This window comes from Denticeps clupeoides, chromosome 15, assembly GCF_900700375.1.
Source record: "Denticeps clupeoides chromosome 15, fDenClu1.1, whole genome shotgun sequence".
Classification (NCBI taxonomy): Eukaryota; Metazoa; Chordata; class Actinopteri; order Clupeiformes; family Denticipitidae; genus Denticeps; species Denticeps clupeoides.
Window position 1 is genome coordinate 6280980 of NC_041721.1, and position 23301 is coordinate 6304280.

At 40.8% G+C, this 23301-nt stretch overlaps 3 protein-coding genes and 1 non-coding gene across 7 annotated transcripts in view; 3 read left to right on the forward strand and 1 right to left on the reverse strand.

Annotated features, from left to right (window-relative positions):
• Positions 1-3721: 3721 nt before the first annotated feature.
• snrpf (small nuclear ribonucleoprotein polypeptide F) lies at positions 3722-4957 on the reverse strand. Its single transcript, XM_028955002.1, has 4 exons — positions 4825-4957; positions 4296-4421; positions 4142-4206; positions 3722-3900 (listed from the first exon to the last, which is right to left on the reverse strand). Exons 1-4 carry the CDS (start codon positions 4825-4827, stop codon positions 3834-3836), a joined length of 261 nt encoding a protein of 86 aa, XP_028810835.1. The 5' UTR covers positions 4828-4957; the 3' UTR covers positions 3722-3833.
• A 962-nt stretch (positions 4958-5919) lies between these two features.
• Positions 5920-6002, forward strand: trnal-cag (transfer RNA leucine (anticodon CAG)). Its single transcript has one exon. It is a non-coding gene; the product is annotated as a tRNA-Leu (tRNA).
• Positions 6003-6952: 950 nt separating this feature from the next.
• On the forward strand, positions 6953-15161 carry ccdc87 (coiled-coil domain containing 87). Of its 3 annotated transcripts, none has more exons than XM_028955288.1 (18): positions 6953-7039; positions 7204-7340; positions 7413-7660; positions 7768-7957; positions 8481-8624; positions 9177-9295; positions 9369-9483; positions 9557-9754; positions 10090-10206; positions 10281-10399; positions 12611-12731; positions 12820-12914; positions 13066-13181; positions 13471-13508; positions 13884-14057; positions 14141-14255; positions 14472-14614; positions 14874-15161. In XM_028955288.1, the coding sequence occupies exons 2-18, from the start codon at positions 7233-7235 to the stop codon at positions 15084-15086; spliced, it is 2373 nt and encodes a 790-aa protein (XP_028811121.1). In that variant the 5' UTR covers positions 6953-7039; positions 7204-7232; the 3' UTR covers positions 15087-15161. The 3 variants fall into 3 exon arrangements, with proteins under 3 accessions (XP_028811121.1, XP_028811122.1, XP_028811123.1); XM_028955289.1 differs by having other exon boundaries at positions 12617-12731; XM_028955290.1 differs by lacking the exon at positions 7204-7340 and having other exon boundaries at positions 6969-7039.
• Positions 15162-15401: 240 nt separating this feature from the next.
• Positions 15402-23301, forward strand: part of apaf1 (apoptotic peptidase activating factor 1) — a 38076-nt gene continuing 30176 nt past the window's right edge. For both annotated transcript variants that reach the window (XM_028955333.1, XM_028955334.1), the window contains exons 1-12: positions 15402-15512; positions 16286-16499; positions 16582-16771; positions 16906-17103; positions 19269-19458; positions 19551-19663; positions 19856-19987; positions 20364-20602; positions 22045-22212; positions 22297-22428; positions 22504-22617; positions 23043-23227. In XM_028955333.1, the coding sequence (XP_028811166.1) occupies positions 16362-16499; positions 16582-16771; positions 16906-17103; positions 19269-19458; positions 19551-19663; positions 19856-19987; positions 20364-20602; positions 22045-22212; positions 22297-22428; positions 22504-22617; positions 23043-23227 (1799 nt within the window). In that variant the 5' untranslated portion in view covers positions 15402-15512; positions 16286-16361. The remainder of the gene's footprint in view (positions 15513-16285; positions 16500-16581; positions 16772-16905; positions 17104-19268; positions 19459-19550; positions 19664-19855; positions 19988-20363; positions 20603-22044; positions 22213-22296; positions 22429-22503; positions 22618-23042; positions 23228-23301) is intronic.

The following is a 23301-nucleotide window of genomic DNA, read 5'->3' on the forward strand; positions in this document are numbered from 1 at the left end:
CCACCGCGCCATTGTTTATTTGTGTTTACTGTTTGTTTGATAATAAAACCCCTTCCCAGCATGTCAGACCTCTGCGCTTCCTTCCCCCGTAAGCCCGTAGTCATGACAAAGTTACACATTTTTCATATGCTGATATTTTATACCACATTAAATTTGCTACAGCTTTTGAAATAGTACTTTGCATTTTGATATAATTTTTTTTGTCCATTTATTTGTCCTTTTGGCCATCATGCCTGGTTTTGTTCTTGAGTTAATAAAAACCCTTCAGTCCCCTTTTGCACCCTCAGTTGTGACAGGTGCTACGTATTCACTTCCCTCGCCGTTTTTGTGCAGGTCTGTCACACACTACCTTTCAAACTCCATCATTGAAGACTGACATTTTATTCATCATTTTCTACCATTGCAAGTTGTCATGCTTTAATACATTAAGCAAACAAATCTATGATCAACAGGAATAAAATGAATCACATTTGTTTGAAAGCCTCTATATTATAAAAAATGTTTGAGAAGTTATATGTATAACTCTGCATCATGCCTGATGATCTGAAATAGAAACCAGTTTCTGCTTTAGCTGTCTGAGCATCTACAGCATCTACAGCAAATGGTACTGGACCAGGGCCAGGAATATAGTGAAGGACCTCAGCCACCCCAACAATGGACTCTTCTCTCTGCTGCGATCAGGGAAGCACTTTCGCTCCCTGAAATCATACACAGAGAGAATGAGGAGGATCTTCTTCCCGCAGGCTATCCGAGCTCTCAACCACAACACTACATAGAACTCCATTACACTCCAGCATTTTCACTTTCTATCACTCGGGACTCTTTGCACAAAATCTCTGCTCTTTTTACTCCTTTTTTTTGGTTTTTAATCTTATACATTGTCTTTCACCCATTCACCCTACCTGCAGGGACGGATTACGGACCGGGCCAGCGGGGCTGCTGCCCAGGGGCCCTTGGGGTGCAGGGGGCCCGTGGGGCCCCTAGCCCAAAACAATTTGCAACGCAAACAGGTTTTTTTCACATTGGAGAACTTGCAAAAATCTTGGGAAAAATCTTTTCCCATGGTAATGATCAGGCCACTGAATAGAAATGGGATGATTAGCAAAAGTGCTTTGATTTAGAGCATGACTTGTATGACATTCAAACTGCATGATCAGTTTGCATTGTTGATTAAAACTGGACAAGTTCTAATATTTTCTGACTTCTGTCTGATGGTTATCTCATTCGATGCTAGAACAGCAGACAGCATGCTGTAGTAGACAGTACCTACCCCTCCCCCACTCTCTCACTCAGAGTGTTGCAAAATTGTTCCATTTCCTCCAGTCAGCCAATCAGGTGTTGTGAGCACTTTTCAAAATCCAACTGAAAATTCACTCCAGATATTAAACCCCCTGCCAGTATCAAAACTCCTCATTCAGACAGTTCAGCTTGAGAACTTGCTTTGTACTCTCTATACTGTCTTCTATACTTCTTTGTTATCACAAGATTAACAACCAAAAGCCTTTTTAAAGGCTCATTACCTTTTATATTGCATCTCTCTCCCTCTATCTCCTTGACTTTCACTCTCTTTCCACCTCTCTCTCTCTCTCTTATTCTATATAATTGCATAAAATATTATTTGTAATTATATTATACTATATTATATAATGCATATTATATTCTGTACTATTCATTACCAGAAGTATATGGTTTTCTAGTTTTATAACAGGCTGAAAGTCCTAGCATATTATTTTATACTGTATTATAGTTCTTAGTTGTAATAACAGTACACCAAGGATCCAGGCCTTTTTAAAGGCTAGTCTAAGTAGCAGTCACAGCCTTTTAAAAAGGTTGTTGTTATAGTATTAGCTATAGTATTGCAAGAGTAATTCTAGATCACCTTATAAAAACATATAATTTCCATAAATAACATGGATCCCAAACAAAAAAGTGGTGCTTCAAAAAGAAAAGCAAAAAAAATGAAGGAGACAAAGCAGGCAGTTTTCCTAAAAGATGTTCCTTTAATATCAAACTTTTTTCATAAGCCGCTGGATAAAAGTGAGATGAGTATTGCTAATGTTAGCAGTCACCAGAGTTCTAGCAATGAAGATGAGCTCAGCACTGGCCCTGCTCATGATATGACTGCCCCCTAGCTACGAGGATGTAATTGTCTTCTTTGGGAAAGCTGCAAAGCAACAATTGCAGATTATAACAGGTACATGGCATTTTGGTTCACTTTTATAGACATTTCCATTTCTATTTCAAACTAGCACATTCTGGATTATTCAAACAAATAATGTTTGTTATGGTACGATCTGGTTGTGCTACGTTGCTGCCTGTCTCTATAAACAGAGATGGGTAACCTGGTGCTAACATTAACGTGAGGTAATGGCATTAGGCTATACTGATTATAATTTGATATCCAACTTACTGTATCAACTTAAGCCACCTTCTTTTCACTTTTTCCGAGGTAAAAAGCGGCAAAAGATTTTGTCAACACCATTCTGCTTTTACAACACGGTACACCGCACTAGTTTGGACCCACAAATGGCATGGTGATGTACAACTAGCCATCCCAGACAATGCTGCCATTTTTTTTTTTTTTTTTGAGGGGGGATTGCGAAAGTTTTGCCCAGGGGCCCACATGACCCATAATCCGTCCCTGCCTACCTGTTATGTTTGCAATATTTGCATATTGGTTCATTGTATACTTGCATCATTTGCAATTGGTCTGTAGCAGTCGCAAAAAGCATTTCACTGCATATCATACCGTGTATGACTATGTATGTGACAAATACAATTTGAATTTGAGCTCCTGCATGATGCAGGCAGTTCTGAGCAGGTACCTGTATATCATCACATTCCCATCACATTAAGACAAGATACATTTCGTGTTTTAAAGAAAAATGATTCATCTTATTGTTATTTTATTGTGTGTTAGACCAGTAAACATTTTATTTTTTAATGTGTATTGCCGTTTTAGTTTCTGTTGCACAGCAGTAATACACCGCAGTAGGTAGGCATCCCAATGGGAGATAACTAGTCAACATTAATATTCATCAAATATTCACCAACCTTGAAGATGTGATGTGAAGATGTGAACATCCAACTATAATATGAAGATCAGTGAATGTAATATTAATGATTATTTATTTGTACTTATGTGCCTGAGTTTAATGATCATCATCATTACATAGACAGACGTGAATATGATATTTTTTTCTAAATATGACAGGTGCCACTGAGCAAAGCACCGCCCCCACACTGCTCCCTGGGCGCCTGTCATGTCTGACCACAGCTCACCAAGGGTGATGGTTAAAAGCAGAGGACAGATTTCTTTGTGTCACCGTATGCGGTGCTACAGTATTTCACAATGACAATCACTTCACTTTCACATACTTAAAAATAAAACAATAACTTAAAATAGTCATAATATAATTTACTGCACTAGAAAATAAAATCTGGTCAGCTTTGCATCATGATTGGGGTCTGCAGCCTTTTCTGTGTTTTATATTTTAACAGGAGAATCTTTCACAAAGAAATCTGGATTTCACTCTTTACAAAAAAATAACATCAGGGGTGTTTTTGTATTGTCGTGTGTATTAACATGGTACCATTCTCCTTTATTGTTCATCTCAGCTGAGAAAAGTTTGGAAACTTAACACAGTCTGATGAACAGAGCTGATGTCACTTTTCCTTGAACTGTATAGAAAAATTACACCACAAATAAATCCCACAAGCATTAAGAAAAAAAACGAACGATGCAATGTTTATTTTATCTGCTGATCAAAAATGTGTATTACAAAAAAACCAAAACATCTTTCACAAACAAATACAAAAAAAAAAAAAGTTTCTCATTCTCTCATTTCTCCGTCTTCTTCCTCCTCTTCCACCCCTCTTATGTACAGAACATTGTTGCATCTAAATGAGGGGGGGGAGGAAAAAAACATTTAATTAAATTATACAATGTCTGGAAGATTCTCTGTCATCCAGGTGAATTTGTCTGAAATTTGAGTCATGGCAACTGGACTTTCCACAGAACTTTGTCAATCTGAGGGAAGATGGCTTGTGACCTCCAGGTTTTCACCTTGCCTTAAATAGGCTCGTTAAGTGAAAACGCAATACATTGTATCAATGTGCTGGTAAAATAAATATAACTTACCGAATCAGAACCTCTCCCAGATGTCCGGCTAGCGCTCCGTCTATGTATTCCTCAGTGTTCGCCAACTATTACAGACGGGGGGAAAACGGAACAGACTTTATTTCAGAGTAATAGTCACGGGCAGATCTGCATTACGGCCACGCAGATAGATTACCTGCATGTTCATGTATCCATCTACTGACACGAGGTAGCCTTTGTATTCCATCCCCCACTTCAGCTTCACCATCACCGGCTTCCCAGTAAGACCGTTCAGGAACGGCTTCGGATTCAGTGGCAAACTCTGCGGTTCAGGAATAAAAAAAGAAGACAATGAGTCTACGTATTGTCGTGCCAATTCCAAAAATCACACTACATGAAAAAAATTATTACAGATATACTGCGTGTGGGAAATTCCTGGGTAGTTTAAGTTAAATCCGCCAATATTTTAAAAGGTATTTCCTTGTCTAATAATATCTGGTTAAATCAAAGTAAAGTACAAAAAGTTTAAAGCGTATTCTGGGACGTCTGTCTGAAGAAACCCCACAAACAATACAAATAAAATGTAAATGTGTGCGTAACATAAATCGCTAACGCAGAACAATCGTGGCTAAGAAGCTAACAGCTAACGTTCTGTATGTATCGCACGGTTCAGGACTCGACCGTGGAAACCACGGCGAGGGTGATAAACCAGCACACGCACTGACCATGCCGACGAAGTGCCGCCTGTTTCCGCCAACGTTTTTAATTCAATCGCGTTTCAGTGATGCGACCCGCACGCCTCGCCGCCGAAAAAGAGGGACGATGTTGCCGGAGATCGGACCTTTCAACTTTGAACCGGGTTCGGGGACTCTTGCGGCTGCACAGTTAGCGCCGCCTGTCGGACTGGCGGTCATTGGCGAGCCAGGTGGATACAAACACCAGATGTGAATGTGTCCTCTACTTTTAACCATCACCCTTGGTGAGCAGTGGACAGCCATGACAGGCGCCCGGGGAGCAGTGTCTGGGGACAGTGCTTTGCTCAGTGGCACCTTGGCGGGATTTGAACCGGCAACCTTCTGATTACAGGGCCTTTTTCCTTAACCGCTAAGCCACCACTGCCCCTGGACAAGGTTCCAAGCTCATTCATCGAGGTGTGCCGGAGTGATGTGGTTTACATTAGATTTATAAGTGTATTTCTCTAAATGTGTGCTTTGTGTCTTTTATTTTCTTATTTTGGTTACCTGTAGTCTGGTGTGGGTAAGGGAATTATAGTGACAACCTGGGTGTTTAATTAATTGTTAGTGTTTCTGGTTATAATTTTCTGTTTGTGTAATTTATAGTTATTGTGAAAAGTTATAACACTCAGATCACACCCCAAAAATTGCACCTTATCCAGAGCGACTTACAATCAGTAGTTACAGGGACAGTAACCCCTGGAGCAATTTAGGGTTAAGTGTCTTGCTCAGGGACACAATGGTAGTAAGTGGGGTTTGAACCTGGGTCTTCTGGTTCATAGGCGAGTGTGTTACCCACTAGGCTACTACCACAGTGGTTTACATGACCATAAGGACATTAGAGGCCTGGTTTCGTTCTCTTGAACATGTGGCATGTGCTGTAAGAAAGAAGCTCATGAAAGAGGAAAATGCGATTTACTGATGCAACGTTGCTTTTTGTGAAGAAAAATACTCATGGTTAATAAATCTCGTGGTGTCATTTTGTCATTTGCGAATCAAGGAGCAAAATAAAAATACACAGCACAGGAGAAGAACCGCTACAGAAGCATAACATTTCATAAGAACTTCTACTCCTGCACCACAGAGGTCAGGATGGCCGAGCGGTCTAAGGCGCTGCGTTCAGGTCGCAGTCTCTCCTGGAGGCGTGGGTTCGAATCCCACTTCTGACAGAAAGCCCTGTTTTCCTTCTCTTTACGGGGCAGTGGTGGCCTAGCGGTTAAGGAAGCGGCCCCGTAATCAGAAGGTTGCCGGTTCGAATCCCGACCCGCCAAGGTACCACTGAGGTGCCACTGAGCAAAGCACCGTCCCCACACACTGCTCCCCGGGTGCCGGTCATGGCTGCCCACTGCTCACTCAGGGTGATGGGATAAATGCAGAGGACAAATTTCACTGTGTGCACCGTGTGCTGTGCTGCTGTGTATCACATGTGACAATCACTTCACTTTACTACTTAGAGAGCATCCTGATGGGAAACATCTCAACCTGGTTTGGGAACAGCACCATTCAGGACAGGAGAGCCCTGCAAGCATATCACTGCATATCATACCATGTATGACACCTCTGGGAACTCCTTCAAGACTGTTGGAAAAGCATTTCAGGTGACGACCTCTTGAAGCTCATCGAGAGAATGCCAAGAGTGTGCAAAGCAGATATCAGAGCAAAGGATCTAGAATATAAAACATGTTTTCAGTTATTTCATCTTTTTTTGTTAAGTCCATAACTCCACGTGTTCATTCATAGTTTCGATGCCTTCAGTGAGAATCTACCAATGTAAATGGTCATGAAATAAAAGAAAACACATTGAATGAGAAGGTGTGACCTGTACTGTATTTGCATTGTTCTGCATGTAGTAGGAGTGTAGTTTAGTTTATTTCGAATGAAATAATATCTAAAATTGTGCTATGTTAAAAAAAAGCTTGTCTTATATGTCTGACAATTGAAACGAACCAACACAACAAAAATCGCTTCTTTATGGCTCGTTAATTCTGTATTCCACCTTGGCCTTGATAGACGTTCCTTAATTTAAAAGCAGCGCCAGACCCTCCCAAGATGGCGGCTCTGTCGACGCATTCGGTCCCGTATACGCCGCAGTCAACGCGACATATGTCTACGGGGGAACCATAGTAACCGCAGATCGCGGTTGCCAGGGCGCGACGTACACGCCGTATTGGAAATATAGAAGTAAACGAAACGAATAAGGCAGCAGGTATCATCAAGTTTTTTTTTTATGTAATCAACATGTTATGAATGCGTACACGTTGAGAAGCAGAAAGAAGCAGTCTGACTCCGAGTCTGGTTGTGCAAGAACGTAAAGATTATTATTTTTATTGTTGTTTTATCAGGTTCTACAGTATGTGGTTTTCTTTTCAGACAGCATGCACAATCAAAGTTAAGGCAAGATGGGGACGCTTCCCAAATCACAATCTGAACTCTGGCAGAGATTGCAGGAGCAGATAAGGAGACATGCAGGACTTCCCCCTGCGCTCCTAGAGGACCAGAGCCCAATTGTGGGTCTAACATATCTTAGTAACTCACTTTTAAAATGCTTATGAAAAACCTTGTGTGCTTTTTTTCTTCAGACCTCAGTGATGACATCAGAACTGGGACTGATTTGGGAAGAGCTAAAGAGCCTTAGACATGACCCCTCATTGACGCTGGGAGAAAACGAACAGCTCCGCATTGATGTATGCAGTGAGGTTCTACGGCTGTCTGAACAGCTTTACCTCAGCAACCTGTACTTGCTAGACTTCCACAGGAGGCATGGTGTCACTGACCAGAAGAGCCAGAGCCAGGTCATCGCTCAGATGACTGGAGACTGCAGAACCTTGTGAGTGCAGATGGCAGAAAGCAGAGACTACCCCGAAACAAAATATTCACTTTAAAACCACAAGGTTTAGGAAAGAGATAGAGTCATGTGATGCTTTCTGTCTGCAGTTTGAATGTTCACAACATTTGCTGGAAAGTGACGATGGGAATCAGAGCTGCGAGGAAATCTGGAATGGAATGGAAGGATGGAGGTGAAATGCACGGTCCAACCGAGACACACTCAGCTCTTGCACGGCTGCACATGAGTCAAACCTGCAGGAAGGAGCAAGTTGCCACTGAGGTCCCTGATAGTCAGGAGGTACTGCATGTTCATGCCTTTCTGGAATTTATAGTGTGCTTTAATAAAATTCAATTATTTACCAACCTCCACTGTAATCAAATGAAATTATAAAAATAAATCATTTAATGCAAATTGTAGTAAAAAATACTTGTGTTGACACAATTTCTTAAAAAATGCAGACATGTTTTTAGGTTAATTTGAATCATTATCATGATTTTTATTATTTATTACCGTGCCTAGTGTTTGAAGCTTTTTGGAATTTCCTGGTTTTCTGCATTAATGTCATAAAATGTGACATTTAATCTATGTTTAGAATGTAATGTTGATGTTGACCTTAATGTGTGCAAAAGAGTTATATGTCAAAATAAATTTCAACAAATGTTGATATCTGCAACAGTGTGAGCGAAAGAAAGAAAATAATTCATCATTCATCATTAACTTCACAATGACTCACAGAATCAATGGCGAATATGTGAAACCGGGTAGTTTTGGGAAAGACCTTTTTATGATTTCCAGATTAATGGGATAACTGTTCTTACAGGGGGCCTCTGACTTCGTACCCTACCTGCAGGATATCACAAGGGAAGGAGAACTACAAAGTATTTTAGGTGCTAGTTCAAGCCACCCAAAAGCTTCAATAATAGGAAAAGAAGTAACTGATCATCTTTGTTGCACCAGACGCAAGGTATGATTATTAAAAAATGCTACAGATTGTAGGTTCTGCTAGATCTCTGTACACCATGGATGTATCCATGTGGTTTTCTATTCACAGTTATCCATGGATATGCAGCTTTTGTTTCCAAGAAACAGACACATTCAGAACCAAGTGTCTCAGACTCAACATCAATTATAACTAATTGGTTACATGATTATAATACATGATTCATTTCTGTTTCCATTTAATCCAAAATGTGTTTGATGTCAGTGCAGGCCAGTCCAGTATTTCCACACCAAGCACATTCAAACATGTTATTTTTTTTATTGAAAAGGGGCTTTCACACACTGTGTCCACAAAGTTGAAAGCAAGGCCAAAATGTCTTTGTATGTGCTGAAGCATTAAAGTTGCCCTTGACTGGAAGAAAGGTGACAAGCCCAAACCGTGAAAGACAGCCCCAAAACCGTTTCCGTTTCAACACCCACTTACTACCATTGTGTCCCTGAGCAAGACGCATAACCCCGAGTGTCTCCAAATGTAAACAGTTGACCATGGAAATCTATCTATTTGTTGATTTATTAGGGCTGTAATTCTGTGCCAGATCTGCAGAGGTCGTCAACACCGCCCCAACCTCTGTTATTGTTGAACAGTGGTTGCTTCACCAAAGAGCACACTCTTGATTCTGAAAAGGACCTGAAAAGGTAATTTATTCTCAAATTTCTGATTTCTTGCATTATTGACATTGTGTCTATAGCTCTGTGTGTTTATGTGCAGACTACTACAAGGCTGGGATGTTTTAAAGAGCTCTGAGGTTGCTGTCTCTGATTTAGATCTACCACCCTTAATCATGGCTTCATCATACATGAACTACAAAAAACAGGAAGTTGAAGTAAGAGGATTTCAAATGTGATTCTGTTTCAGTCATCAAGATGCATCTTACCCAGACCCTCTCTCGTTTTTAGAGACACGCTGAGGAGAAGAGGTGTCAGACGAAAAGCAGAGTTGTGCAGCAATCCAGGCCTTTTCAGGCAGATACGGTCACCATCAGGTCCCACCAGGTCATCATCCACATGTCCCCATCTCGAGTCTCTGACAGGGTCCTGAAAGACAGCATAAATGTTCAAGTGCAGTCTCCAGTTTACAATCACCTCACTGGAGAGGTACCAATAACGCATATGCAGCTTCATACAAACTGTAACTTAAAGTAAAGGCACTATTTTCATCAGCACTATGTGCTAAGTGTGTTTCCTAGAGCCAGGTTAGTCGTGCTCAGGATTTGTATAAATTTACAAGAAATAGCTGCATGGTAGATATTTGCGTCTTGAAGAAAATCATGCATGCTACTTCCTCATTCTGGATGATTTTAAGAATTTACAGAAAGGAACAAAGCACATGATTTACGTGTAGTGCTGTACTTAGTGCAAGTTTGAAAATAGTGCCCTAAGTCTATAATTCATAACTCTGTAATTCACAAAATTGCTACATTTTTTACCAGCTTGACTTGTCCAGTGTTGAGTTGCTTGACCACAGTCTTTGTGCTGCCACTGACATGACACAAGTTAAAGAGGAGCTATCCAAAAGTGTCTCAACTGAGTACTTTACTTTCGAAAGGGTAAGACTGAAAGTAATATTTTTACTTTCACCGTAACACTGGAAATGTCAGTTTTTGTTGGTTGTCTGTTGTAGGATCCAATGATAGAGCCGGCCATTACAGATGAAAATTACTGCATGAAGAGAAGGAATTACGAAAAGACATTAATCAACACGATGCTAAAATGTCAAACCACCAGTAACATGTCTTATAGGTAACAACTACTACTTACTTTAACCTACACTTGTCTTTGCTATCTATGCCATATTTTTCTTAGTGGTTTTCGACTGGTTCTCCTGTAGTGGTCTAAAGATTAAGCATAGGCTAAAGAAGAATCCATTCAAATTGATATAGGATCCATATACTGGGTGGATCCCTGTATTTAGTTTCTGTTCTGCAGTGCCCTGTGTTTTGCCTCCGTGTGTTTTCATTCTAATGACAATTGTATCCACTAAATGAGCTCATTGCAAATGTGAATTTGAAACAAGCTCATTTTGTGCATAAAATTATACAATTTCTCAGTTTAAACAAATGTTATGTTATCTGTGTTCTGTTTTGAATGGAATATTAGCTCATATGATTTTAAAAGTATTTTAGTTTTCATTTTATTCAGATTTAAAGAACATCCAAACTTTTCCAAAATTGTGGTTTTAACTAAGGGAGTTACAAAGTTTTTTTTAACATTTTATAAAAAAAGGGATTTTATAAGTGATTTATAAAGTTTATAGTCACTCTATGTGTAAATGCTAATAAAACGTAATATAATTTATAACAAATATACAGCATACACATATAGTATACATCACATAAACATAAAATGTACCAGAAAGAAAGTTTATACAGTGGGGAAAATAAGGGAAAATCAGACCTGGAGACTAGCTAGGTCACACCAGGATCTTTTTATAGAGCCATTCCTTTGCTGACCTAGCTGTGTGTTTTGGGTAATTGTCATTCAGGAAGGCCCAGTCACGACCCATCTTCAGTGTTCTTTCAGATGGATGGAGGTTTTGGTCAAAATATGGTGATACATGGCCCCATCAATCCTCTCCTCATTTACATTTACAGCATTTATCAGACGCCCTTATCCAGAGCGACTTACAATCAGTAGTTACAGGGACAGCCCCCCTGGAGAAACTTAGGGTTAAGTGTACCTGGGTCTTCTGGTTCATAGGCGAGTGTGTTACCCACTAGGCTACTACCACCCACTAGATCCTCAATACAGTGCAGTCGTCATGTCCCTTTGGCAGAAAAGGAACCCCCAGAGCATGATGTTTTCACCCCCATGCTACACTGTTGGGATGGTGATTGTGTGATTGTACTCATTATTCTTCTTCCAGACACAGCGAGTGGCATTCATACCAAAAAGTTCTATATTAGTCTCATCTGACTACATGGCCTTCTCCCATGCCTCATCGGGATTATCTTTCAAACATCAAACTTCAAATGGACCTGGACTTGAACTGGCTTGAGCATGGGGATCTTGTGTGCTACAGAATTTTTGTCCATATCTGTAATGGTAATGAGACTGTGGTCCTTGCTCTGCTTCACAATGACAATCACGTCACTTCACTGTGATGAGATGAAATATTGCAAGAGCCAAGATTGCATGGAGCAAAAGAGATTGACAACCATCTTGAGTTTCTTCAATTTTCTAATAATTGCACCAATAGTTGTTGCCTTCTCACCAAGATGAAGGACTATTGTCTTGTAGCCTGTCCCAGCCTTGTGACCCAGCTCTTAGGTCTTGTGTATAGTGGAGAGGTTGGAGGTTGATTGTCTTTTATACAGGTAACAAATTCAAACAGAGGCAGTTAATACAGGTGATCTAACAGGTCTGTGAGAGGAAGAATTCTTACTGTTTGGTAGATGATAAAATACTTATTTCATTCAATGAAAACCATACAATGTGGTTCATAGTTGAGGTGTACCTGCAATGAATTTTCCATTTTGGGGCAGTGGTGGCCTAGCGGTTAAGGAAGCGGCCCCGTAATCAGAAGGTTGCTGGTTCAAATCCCGATCTGCCAAGGTGCCACTGGGGTGCCACTGAGCAAAGCACCGTCCCCACACACTGCTCCCCGGGCGCCTGTCATGGATGGCCACTGCTCACTTAGGGTGATGGGTTAAATGCAGAGGACAAATTTCACTGTGTGCTGTGCTGCTGTGTAACTTCACTTCACTTCATTTTTTGCAATTGTAAAAATATTTATTTCCCCACGGTAAAATTAATTAAACTGAAAATAGTAATAAAACCATTTTAAGTTGTGAAACATTTAAAGTTGTTTCTTAAAATAGTCTGAAAAAGGTAATTCCAAAGCCATTAGGTCTGTTCAGACCCAGACAAAGAAGAGGTTTTGAGCATTTTATTGTTAGTGTCTCAGTTTGTGGCTTAAATCTGTTCACATGCTTCATATGCAACTCTGTATAGTTTCAGAAAAAGAACAGAAAGTAACAGGAAGGGCGTTGATGTGACACCTCTTACATACACCGAGTCAAATCACAAATCTGACTTCTCTGTTGATGACTTCTTAGGTAAAATTAACAATCAGGTGAGCCTTTCCACTGAAATTTCACGTATATTTTAAGATATTACCCTGTTCATTGATTCCTGTTTGTGCCTCTGTCTCATTCTTCCAGCATTCAGACTTTTTGCCTGTCATTTTCCATCTTTACAATGAATGTGGTGATGACAAAGAAAGGGCAAAAAACCTTCAGACAGAGGAGAAAAAACAGTATGTCTCTTCTCTTTTGTACCAAAAATTTGTGGAAAAAGCTATTTGTGCCCTTTCACTGGGAAGGCTTATGGTGTGAATACGTGTACTTTATCATGTATGTCGATTAAAAAATGTCATCAGTTTGATTGTGTTTTTGTCTGTGCAATAGGAGACGCATGAAGATGTTAGAAGCTCTGAAGGAGATGAAGCATGAATATGTGAAGGGCGAGTGGAATATGAATTCTGTACTGTTTGGAGGTCTGTGGAAAGAGCCAGTGCTTGAAGGTGAGCATCTTTTCAGATTTGCCGTTTAAAATCTTTGACTCATTTGCAATCACAACGCTGTGTTTGCAAAAAATACGATGAAGAAAAATGAAAATGATACTTTAAATATTCTTATGCAAAATTTAAATACACCAGTAATGGATACCTGTGTTTCAGTGATCTACCACTAGAGAAAGACATACTGGTTCCACCCCTAATTCTATGTCACCCAGATTGAATATTGTATTTCACATGTGAAAATGCTGAGAATCTGAATTGTTGCTTTATAAGCATCTATTATATTTTGCAGAAGAGGACAGTGAAGAGAGACCTTCCAGTTTTAATCAGGTTCAGTCCTACTTTATTCACCCACATCCAGCACACAGTAACAGCCAGCTAAAACAGCCAGGGGTGGTAGTAGCCTAGTGGTTAACACACTCGCTTATGAACCTGAAGACCCAGGTTCATAGGCGAGTGTGTCCCACTTACTACCATTGTGTCCCTGAGCAAGACACTTAACCCTGAGTGTCTCCAGGGGGGGACTGTCCCTGTAGCTACTGATTGTAAGTCGCTCTGGATAAGGGCGTCTGATAAATGCTGTAAATGTAAATGTAGTAATTTCTAAATATTTGACGCATGCCTTTTTGGAAACAATTACCTAATAAGCATTACGAGTGTTTTTCCTGAGTGCAATAATAAACTAGAATAGCTTTCTGTGTCCAGATGGATGGTTCCCTGGTCACAGAACCCAGCACTTTGGTGGAGGAACAGGTGGATGGTAAACACCAACAGAACCACCTGGAAAAAATCTGGAGGGTCCTCTGTCTCCCAGAGGCACAGAGAATGGACATGGCCATCAAATACAGCTCAACTAAATACAAGAGCCGCCTAGAGCAGGTGCTTTAATACCACACTGCTGTGTCTGTGTTGATATGGCGTGGAATATTCCGCATAACCTCACAACCCTGTCTCTGACTCAGGTCATTGCCGCTTGGGAGGAAGCTGCCCGGCTGATCCAACAGAGGGAGGCGGTGCTGTGTAAGCTGGAGTGTTTCGAGAGGCATGCATCTGACCCCAGGAGGTTCTTCCTTCATGGTACTTTACACAAAGGAGGGGTATGAAGGGTTATTACACAGACCTGGAAGAACATGTGCTAAAAAGACTCCAACCCTACCTTAACTGGGTTCAAGCATTTCTTAATGGCCTAATAATAAGTGTGGCAGGTTGTAGAAATATATATAATCTGTAGATATCCTTGTTCAGCAGATGGATATCTAGATGGATGTATATCTCATTTTTTCTCTCACACAGGCTCCCATGGTTCATCCATTATTAGGATGGAAGAATCAAAACAGCGAGAGAAGCTCAATGGGCAGATAGCCACCTTGGACAAGGTGCTGTCCAAAACTATTAGTCAGATCACTAAGCGCTTCGGTGATACTGTCACTTATAACGTGAGTAACATGCCTGCCAGGTGTCATTCTCACAGACACACACTACTTCCTATAAGGACGTCAGATGTTTCTTTTTCAGACACACATCACGTCACACACATATACATGATGTGGATGATGAAATCACTTAAGGATACAGTGCACATTCAGTACACATTCTGCCTGTAGGCTTCATAAGAATCACAATACAGTATTAGGTTTGCTTCACAGTTATTAGTAGCAAGTGGAATGTATTAAAACAGTTTTCTGACTCTGGCAGGGAAGACCATACAAGGAGAAGATGCGGTGGGACCGCACTGAGATGCTGTACTGGCTGCAGGAAGAGCGTCGTGTACAAGCTTTAAGGACCATTGTCCTGCCTGACAGGCTTTCCCTCCTGAACTCCTCACAGAGCAGAGACGTTCAGATCTGTCTCCCACAGTCAGATTTTATATCCCAGGAACAAAGTATACCGTACAGAGTGTGTCCATGAATGCAATAAAGTCTATTGAAAGTGAAGTGAGTGTAAAAACATTGTTAGTATTTATTAAATTACATTTAAAACATATTTTTGCTGTTCATGTTTTGCTGAAAGTAAAAAAACAAACAAACAAAAAAAACAGAAAACTGCATGGCCTCCGGTTGTCATGCATGATTAGACCTGCCGGGCTGCCGTCATTCACCGCTAGGCGGCTCGTCTGCCCAGTGACCGGCATGACGTAATCACACCACGTGCTAGCGGTGCGCGTCCCTATTGGCCAACTCCCACCTGGGAAGCTGTTTTTGTCGAGAGCCAGGAAGTGGCCATTTCAAAATACTGGGTAGGGCTTTTTATACGGACTGCCGGAGTCACTTCAAGCTGGAGGGGATTTAATATTACCAAGCCACTAAAACGTCGGCAGTGGAAACACACGCGGAAGTAAGTTCTCTATATTTTGGCAATAAAGAAATAGCACACGTGTTTCTCCATCTCACTTTAACCCCTTTTTGTCATAATTCTATGGTTATTTTTACTATCAGAAATTCTTTTTTTCTTTCTTTCTTTCAATAATTACGAGTCAAATTATTGAAAAAACTACATTGAAATAAAACAGCAGCCTGTGAGATAACTGTAAGTGTAAATAATTTTGCCTTGAATGTAAAGTTGACTGAAATATAAAATTGTCATGTGGATAAAGTGAGCCTTCCAGAACAAGAAACTTTCAACTTAACTACCTAAGTACTGAAATTCCGATTTGCACCAACCCACCTTTAATTAATGTACCTGTGGTTGCCATGTTTTTGCTAGTGTGCAGATTTCTGTAAATCAACATTTAAATATGTTGTTTTAATTGCAGCTATATGAAAATGAAATATTGTTTTCCCCGTACTTCAGTCATATATTTAGTAGCCAGCTTAGCACATTATGGAACACTGTGGACGCTACTGAATGATCACTGACATTAAGTGACCCTACAGGGTGAAATGCTCTCTACGTGCCCACCAAAGGTACTAATCTTTAAACTTCATATGCAAATGGTTATAATATATGTTGTAATCTCTTTACATGATGACAATGTCCAAGTTGTAACCGGGTTATGTGTATGCAAACTTGTGAATGTCTTGACTGTAAAAATATACGCACTTGGTAACTAAAAAAAAAAAAAAATCATTATTGTCCAGCACCCAATGAATTTTTTTTACACACTGCAGGCTCCACAGGTTCGTCACCTTTCAGGGTGGCTGGCAGCACAGGCCTGTATGTTTTGCCCTGCCCCTTTACGTGAGGATGGAAGAGCGCGCTCGGAGCTGTCTACTGCGCTCTCGCAGCACTTTGGTGAAGGACATCAAGGCTTCCTACCTGATGGATCACATGATCAGCGATGGAGTGCTTTCTCCCGATGAGGAGGAGGTTGTGTTGGGCAAGGTATGTCTGGGAAAATTCAATCCATCCCATTTGACTTAACTAATTATTCTGATACAAGCTTAGCAGAGTTGTATCTCTCCAGTCTAACAGGAAGGAGCAGGCTGCAGCCTTGCTGGAGGTGTTGCTGCGTAAAGACAACAGGGCCTACATTTCCTTCTACAATGCACTGGTCAGGGAGAACTATGGGGACTTGGCTGGCATACTGCACAATGATCTGCCTCTGGTGTCACCAGAAGCTGAGAAGAGCTTTGCAGATGGATGCACTTCTTTCCGTGGGTAGCTTGTGTCTGAGACGGACAGTATCTGTGTGATACTTTTATTTCTGAGCCAAATCCTGTTCTGCAATAGATAGTTGCTTGATAAACTTACATTGAAAAATATGTGTGTGTGTTTGTATCTACACCAGTCCAAATGAAACTAAGTGAGGGTGGAGTGCCACAGAGACCTGTGGTGTTTGTGAAGCGCCCCGAACTGCTGAACCAAATTCAGAAAAAACTCTACCAGCTCCAGAACACATCCGGTTGGGTCACTGTGTACGGCATGGCTGGATCAGGGAAGTCTGTGATGGCATCTGAGGCTTTGAGGGACCATACACTCGTGTCTGGTATGGCTTCTGCAGATAAATATTTTTACTTTGTGTTTTGGGAATTGCGTTTAAAATGATTAATTTAGTGAGGAGTGCAACTGAGATTTGTCACATTTGAGGTGATTTTGCAGATTTTATTGCACTGCATTATTTACATTTTGAGCATATTTCTGTTGATCTGCCACCTGATTATATACACTTTTGTATTACTCAGTCATTTTGATCATGCAGGAGTTAGTTTTTATTGCTCTGGCATATTCCATACATGAACTGCATCACACATAGGTTAATCCGGTCCACATTATGTCACACTCATCAATATTAAACCACAGCATTTTACATGTAACCTTTTCCTCTGACCGGTCATGGTTGCCTACTTCTGTTGTTGTGATACCAGACATCCTTTTATTAAAATTATAAAGAATGGAAACATTTAAACCCAGTAAGTACGTGGTTCACAACCTTTGTAAACCACACTTGAAATTGAACTAAAAAGTTGGGTTGTGTCTTAGTCAAAGTCTATCTCAGAGAATAAGTGAAGTGAATAAAGTAGCAAGCTTCTTTTACTAAGGAATTGAGGCAGGCATTGGTCTCATGGATTTGATTTTCATGAGTTTGTCCCCGAATGTTAATTCCACCTGTATTTGCTAAGTGTGAAATTTGACCTAAAAAGAAAATGGCCAAAAAGGCCTTTACTACGCATGTGTATGTGCTCATTGCCCCTGTAGGTGTGCTTATTTGTTCATATGCTGATAAATGTTATTGTTCTGTTAATGACTGACTTTGCCAGGCCTTGTCACAGAGAGTTCACACGGCCTTTTTAAGTTCTAAAGCAGCATGTAAAAGTGATATGGAATGGCACAAACTCCAGTACATACAAGAGAAGAAACCTAGCAATGAAGTCTAAGTTTAATTAACGTCTTAAACCAGACTGTATCAAGTCAGAAATCTGACAAAAACCTTTTGGCAGCATTTAAGGTCCCAAACTGCAATGTGCTCCCCATTATTCAGAAATTGCCATTTGGAACGAGCAGGAAGCCTCCCCAGATCTGGCTGCCCTTCCAAACTGAGGCATTGGTCAGAGAGATGACCAAGAACCCTAAAGTCACTTAGGCAGGGCTCCAGTGTTCCCTTGTGGAGATGGGAGGACAATCTAGAAGGTAAAGCATAGCAAGTGCACTCCACCAATAAGGCCTCTTGTCCAGATGGAACCTCTTACTAAAAGGCAATTGGCAGCCCACTTGGAGTGTATGTCTGGTGAAAACAAAATCTTTCCTGAAGAATGGTGGTGGTAGCAGCCAAATATAGAGATATAATTCAGGATACCCTGCTCTAGACTGTTCTGGAGACTAGGTGATTCATCGTCCAACATGACCATGAGTTGCCAAGCCAAAGCCTGGACTTGAATCCAATGCTGGAAAGAACAGTAGAAGATCCCCCAGGACCAGTCTGCCAAACTTGTAGAGGTATACCAAAGAAGACCTGAGGCTGTAATTTATAGCAAAGATGCTTCAACATAATACTAAGCCCTGGATGTAAATACTTATGTACCTATTGTGTTTATAGATATTTCATTACATTTATTTAAACACATTCACAATTTGACTATGTACTATTTTGTGTAGATTTTGTTTAAAAAAAAAAAAAAAAGGTTGTAATGTGCAAAAAGTGGAGGGTTGTAAATACTTTCTGGTGGCACTTTACAAAAATTTCTATGATGTGCCAAAATATGGGAATAAGTGACACTGGCTGGAAAACTTTCTACTGTAGAAAAGAATATGAATAAATTATATAATAATAATAATAATAATATATGATACATTGATATTAAACAAAACAAATGACTTGGCACTGACAACACAAGCATTTGGTGAAATGAAATATTGTTCACTCTTTGCAGTCACCCATGTGTTTAAAGAAATGCATTTTTAAAAATGAAATAAACACACAAGGTTTTGCACTCCTTCATGATGTCTGTCAAGAATAACTTTTTTTCTAAGTTGCTTTGTAATGAACATTCTTTACATGTGTAAGGGACTAAATTAAATTAATTATTTTCTAAAATTAAGGAAAGCACCCATGTTATTAACATTCTATATTTATTAATTAGCTTTTGCAATTTAACCCTCCCTGGCTTTTTGAAAACCTTCTTTACCCTCTTCTTCAAATTCTCCTTCTGTCAGAGTGTTTTCCTGATGGCGTTCACTGGCTCTCTGTGGGCCAGCTGGATCGGCCAGACCTTCTAGTGAAGATGCAGTCTCTGTGCTTCCGTCTGGACCAGAACCAGAGTGGTGAGTCCTGCCCTCGCCCACCCAGCACCATCGAGGAGGCTAAAGAGCGTCTGCGCTTCCTCATCCTCCGCAGGTACCCGAGGTGAGTGCTGAACAGTTGTCACCAACACAAAGTGGCATAGTAACTATGAAGATCGTGTCTCGATAAGGCTTTTTTTTTTTTTATTCTTCCAGATCTCTCTTGATCCTCGATGACATTTGGGACAGTGTGGTCCTCAGGGCATTTGACATCCAGTGCCGAGTCATAATAACTACAAGAGACAAAAGCCTCACTGATTCAGTTTCTGGTATGTACATAATAACTACAATAATAACAGTATACAAATGAAACATAATGGGTGTTTCCTGTTCAAGTCTAGTCCTAGACTAAATGTTTTTTTCTGGTCTATTTTAGGCTTAACTAGCCCAATACATTAATTTGTTCAGCTTTGTAAGGCACCATTGTTACTGTGTTGTTTTCCTTTATGCACATTCCACAGGTCTGCGGCTGGATGTGCCTGTGGATAGTGGACTAGAGGAAGAAAAAGCGCTGGAAATTCTGTCTCTTTATACAATTGGAAAAGTCCAGAAATTGCCTGATCAGGCCCTCAGCATCGTCAGGGAGTGCAAAGGTAAGCATAGATCATACTCCCAATTCTAATCAGTATTGTGAAGTCTAGCTTGACCATAACATCTCCGTAACATGCAGCTTTTTGTGATGGTCTTGGTCATATGCCAAGCATCATTTCTACACGCGGAGAGCACCGGCTGGCAAAATACCTGATGTAAGTTAGCTGTGTAGGGTGTGTATCAGTGATTTTTGACCTACTACCCTAATAATTCATTATGTGATCAGGATCTTGAAAAAATGTGTATAATAAAATAAGTTTATCAAAGCAAGCCCTCTTTATGTAATAGGAATCGATTTATGTTATAGTTCTTGTCATCTAGAAGGTGTTTTATGAAAGTAAACGTGATCCTTGGCTGAGTATGTTGTTTTCCTGCCAGGTTCTCCACTGGTGGTGTCCCTCATTGGGGCTCTGCTGAGGGAGTTTCCTGAACGCTGGGACTACTACTTGCGGCAGCTGCAGAAAAAGCAGTTCAAGAGAATTAGGAAGTCCTCCTCCTATGATTACGAGGCCCTGGACCAGGCCATGGATGCCAGCATCCAGGTGCTACAGGAGGACTACAAGGAACTTTACAGGGACCTCACCGTCTTGGAGAAAGATGTCAAAATTCCAGCCAAGGTCCAACAGCACCATGTTTGAATGTACCAATGAACATGTTACTTCAGACGAATGTTTTAACATAATATCAGCATTTTAGGTAGCATACAGACAACTGTAGTCAATACGAGAAATGGAATTAAGAAGATGTTAGCACAATATGTAATTTCACGCATTAGAGGCATTTAGAGGAATTCTGAGATTATATACTGTAAATAGCGTGGGTCCAGAAAATATTCAGATCGCCTTAAATTTTCACTCAAGGATGATTTCATCTAATCATCCTTGAGATGGTTCTACACCTTCAAGTCCAGCTGTGTTTTAGTGTCCAGCTGTGACTTGAATAGGAATATATATATACACACACACACACACACACACACACACACACACACACACGCACACGCGCACACACACACACACACACACACACACATACATACAAACATGTGTATAAATGTGTGTATATATGTATGTGTGTTCTTAAAAGACCATGTCAGATGACTCAGATATCCTATGGTTATGGAAATTATGTGAACCTGTTTCAGAAGGTTCAACGTATTGACATGCATCAAAGAAAATATCTAAAAATTGGGTTAACTGCCCAACGCATTAATATAAAACTGGAATGAAGGATTTATCTTTGCTGAAAAACAACAGCTGAACTTAAACGACCATGTTCAATCGTGACAGTACAAGCATTTCCACTTGCTCAAAAGCTAAAGGGACTAAACAGCTGTGTAGCCTTAAGAACGTCACTGATCATTGACTATCATGTTTTCCCTGTTCCAGAGTAATGGGGGGCATCAGGGTGCAAAGAAGTGATTATACCCATCATGCCCAGTTCCTACCATAGCCTATGGGGGCAGTGGTGGCCTAGTGGCTAAAGAAGCAAACCCCTAATCCGAAGGTTGCCGTTTGAATAATGAACTGCCAAAGTGCGACTTAGGTGACACTGAGAAAAGTACCATCCCCAGACACTGCTCCCCAGGGTGCCTTTCATGGCTCCCTCTGCTCATTCAGGAGATGGGTTAAATGACCCAAGCAGTGACCATATTTCACTGTTTGCTGTGGGGTACATGTGACAACAAATCACTTTCACTTCACTTCCACTTCACCTGGGGTTGCTGCAGGTCGAGGCTCAGCAGCATTATGCAGCATTATGCAGCTGACTACCTGAATACTGAATGACCAGGTTATTCCATCAGAGAATATCTTCTTCCCTAATGGAACGGGCATATTCCAAGATAGCAATGCCAGCATTCATCAGGCTCAAATAGTGGTTCATGGAGCATGAGACCTCATATTCACACATGGATTGGCTACCTTAACCTCATTGAAAATCTTTGGATTGACATATTAGAGTGTGTAACTTTTATTTTTGTTCAGAGACAGAGAAGATAAAACATTATAATCAACTCCATCAGATCATTTGTTAAAAGAAAAAAAACGATCTTCTTCAGGTGCTGTCTGTTCTTTGGAATCTGGAGGTGGAGGAAGTTGAGGATGTGCTACAGGAGTTTGTTAACAAGTCATTGCTTTTCCGCGATTGCAACCAGCGGCCATACCTCTACTACCTGCATGACCTTCAGCTGGACTTCCTGGTGGAGCAGAATCGCACACAGCTAGGGGTGGGTCTCACATTCAACCCAACACTCATCAGGGAGTCATCTTCACATCAAAACTACAAGTGGCGTTATTTTGTGTCTTTGTAGGAACTGCACACTAAAGTTGTCAGTCAATTCCAGAAGCACTATAAGAAAGGCCCGCCCACATCCGGGGATATTGAGTGCCTTTATTGGATCAGGTTTCTGCCGCATCACATGGCCAAGGCTGGTCTGTCACAGGTATTTAAGTTTTTACCGCATTCTGCAGCGAAGACTGATTTCACTCCTAATCTGCGTTTCTGTGTTTGTATGTAGGAGCTTTACTCCCTTATGTTTTCACTTGACTGGGTCAGAGCCAAAGCTCAGATTTTGGGACCAGCCCATCTTATTAAAGATTACGTGGAATATGGAGCCATACTGGATAAAGAGGTCTGTGCTTTTCGGTTTTATAAAGCCCATTACGTTATAGCCCTATGTTCTTTAATTATTATTCAAGAACATAGGGCTTTTATTATTATTATTATTTGTATTATTTTATCATTGTTTAGTGTATAGTATAGTTGCATGTTATACTATGTTGTATGACTATATGACAATAGGCCTAGTGGTTCAGGAAGCGGCCCCGTAATCAGAAGGTTACTGGTTCGAATCCTGATCCGTCAAGGTGCCACTGAGCAAAGCATCGTCCCCACACACTGCTCCCTGGGCGCCTGTCATGGCTGCCCACTGCTTACCAAGAGTGACTGGTTAAAAGCAGCGGACACATTTTGTTGTGTGCACTGTGTGCTGTTTTATGTATTACAATGACAATCACTTCACTTTCACTCTTTTTCTCTTTCTCTTTCCTGTGCCAGAATGGTGTGGTGAGAGGCCAGTTTCAGGAGTTCCTGTCTCTCAATGGCCACTACCTGGACCAGAGGCCGTTCCCTGACGTGGTGCAGTTGGCTCTGTCACAGCCAAACTCCTCTGAAGTGTATCGCCAAGCCCTGCTGCAGGCAAAGCAGAAGGCTCACCAGGGTGCGCTCTATCTAGACTGGATGTATGTTAGACTTCATATCCCATATAGACATGGTCATAGTCTGAATCACAAATGTAACTAAAATACAGAAGCAT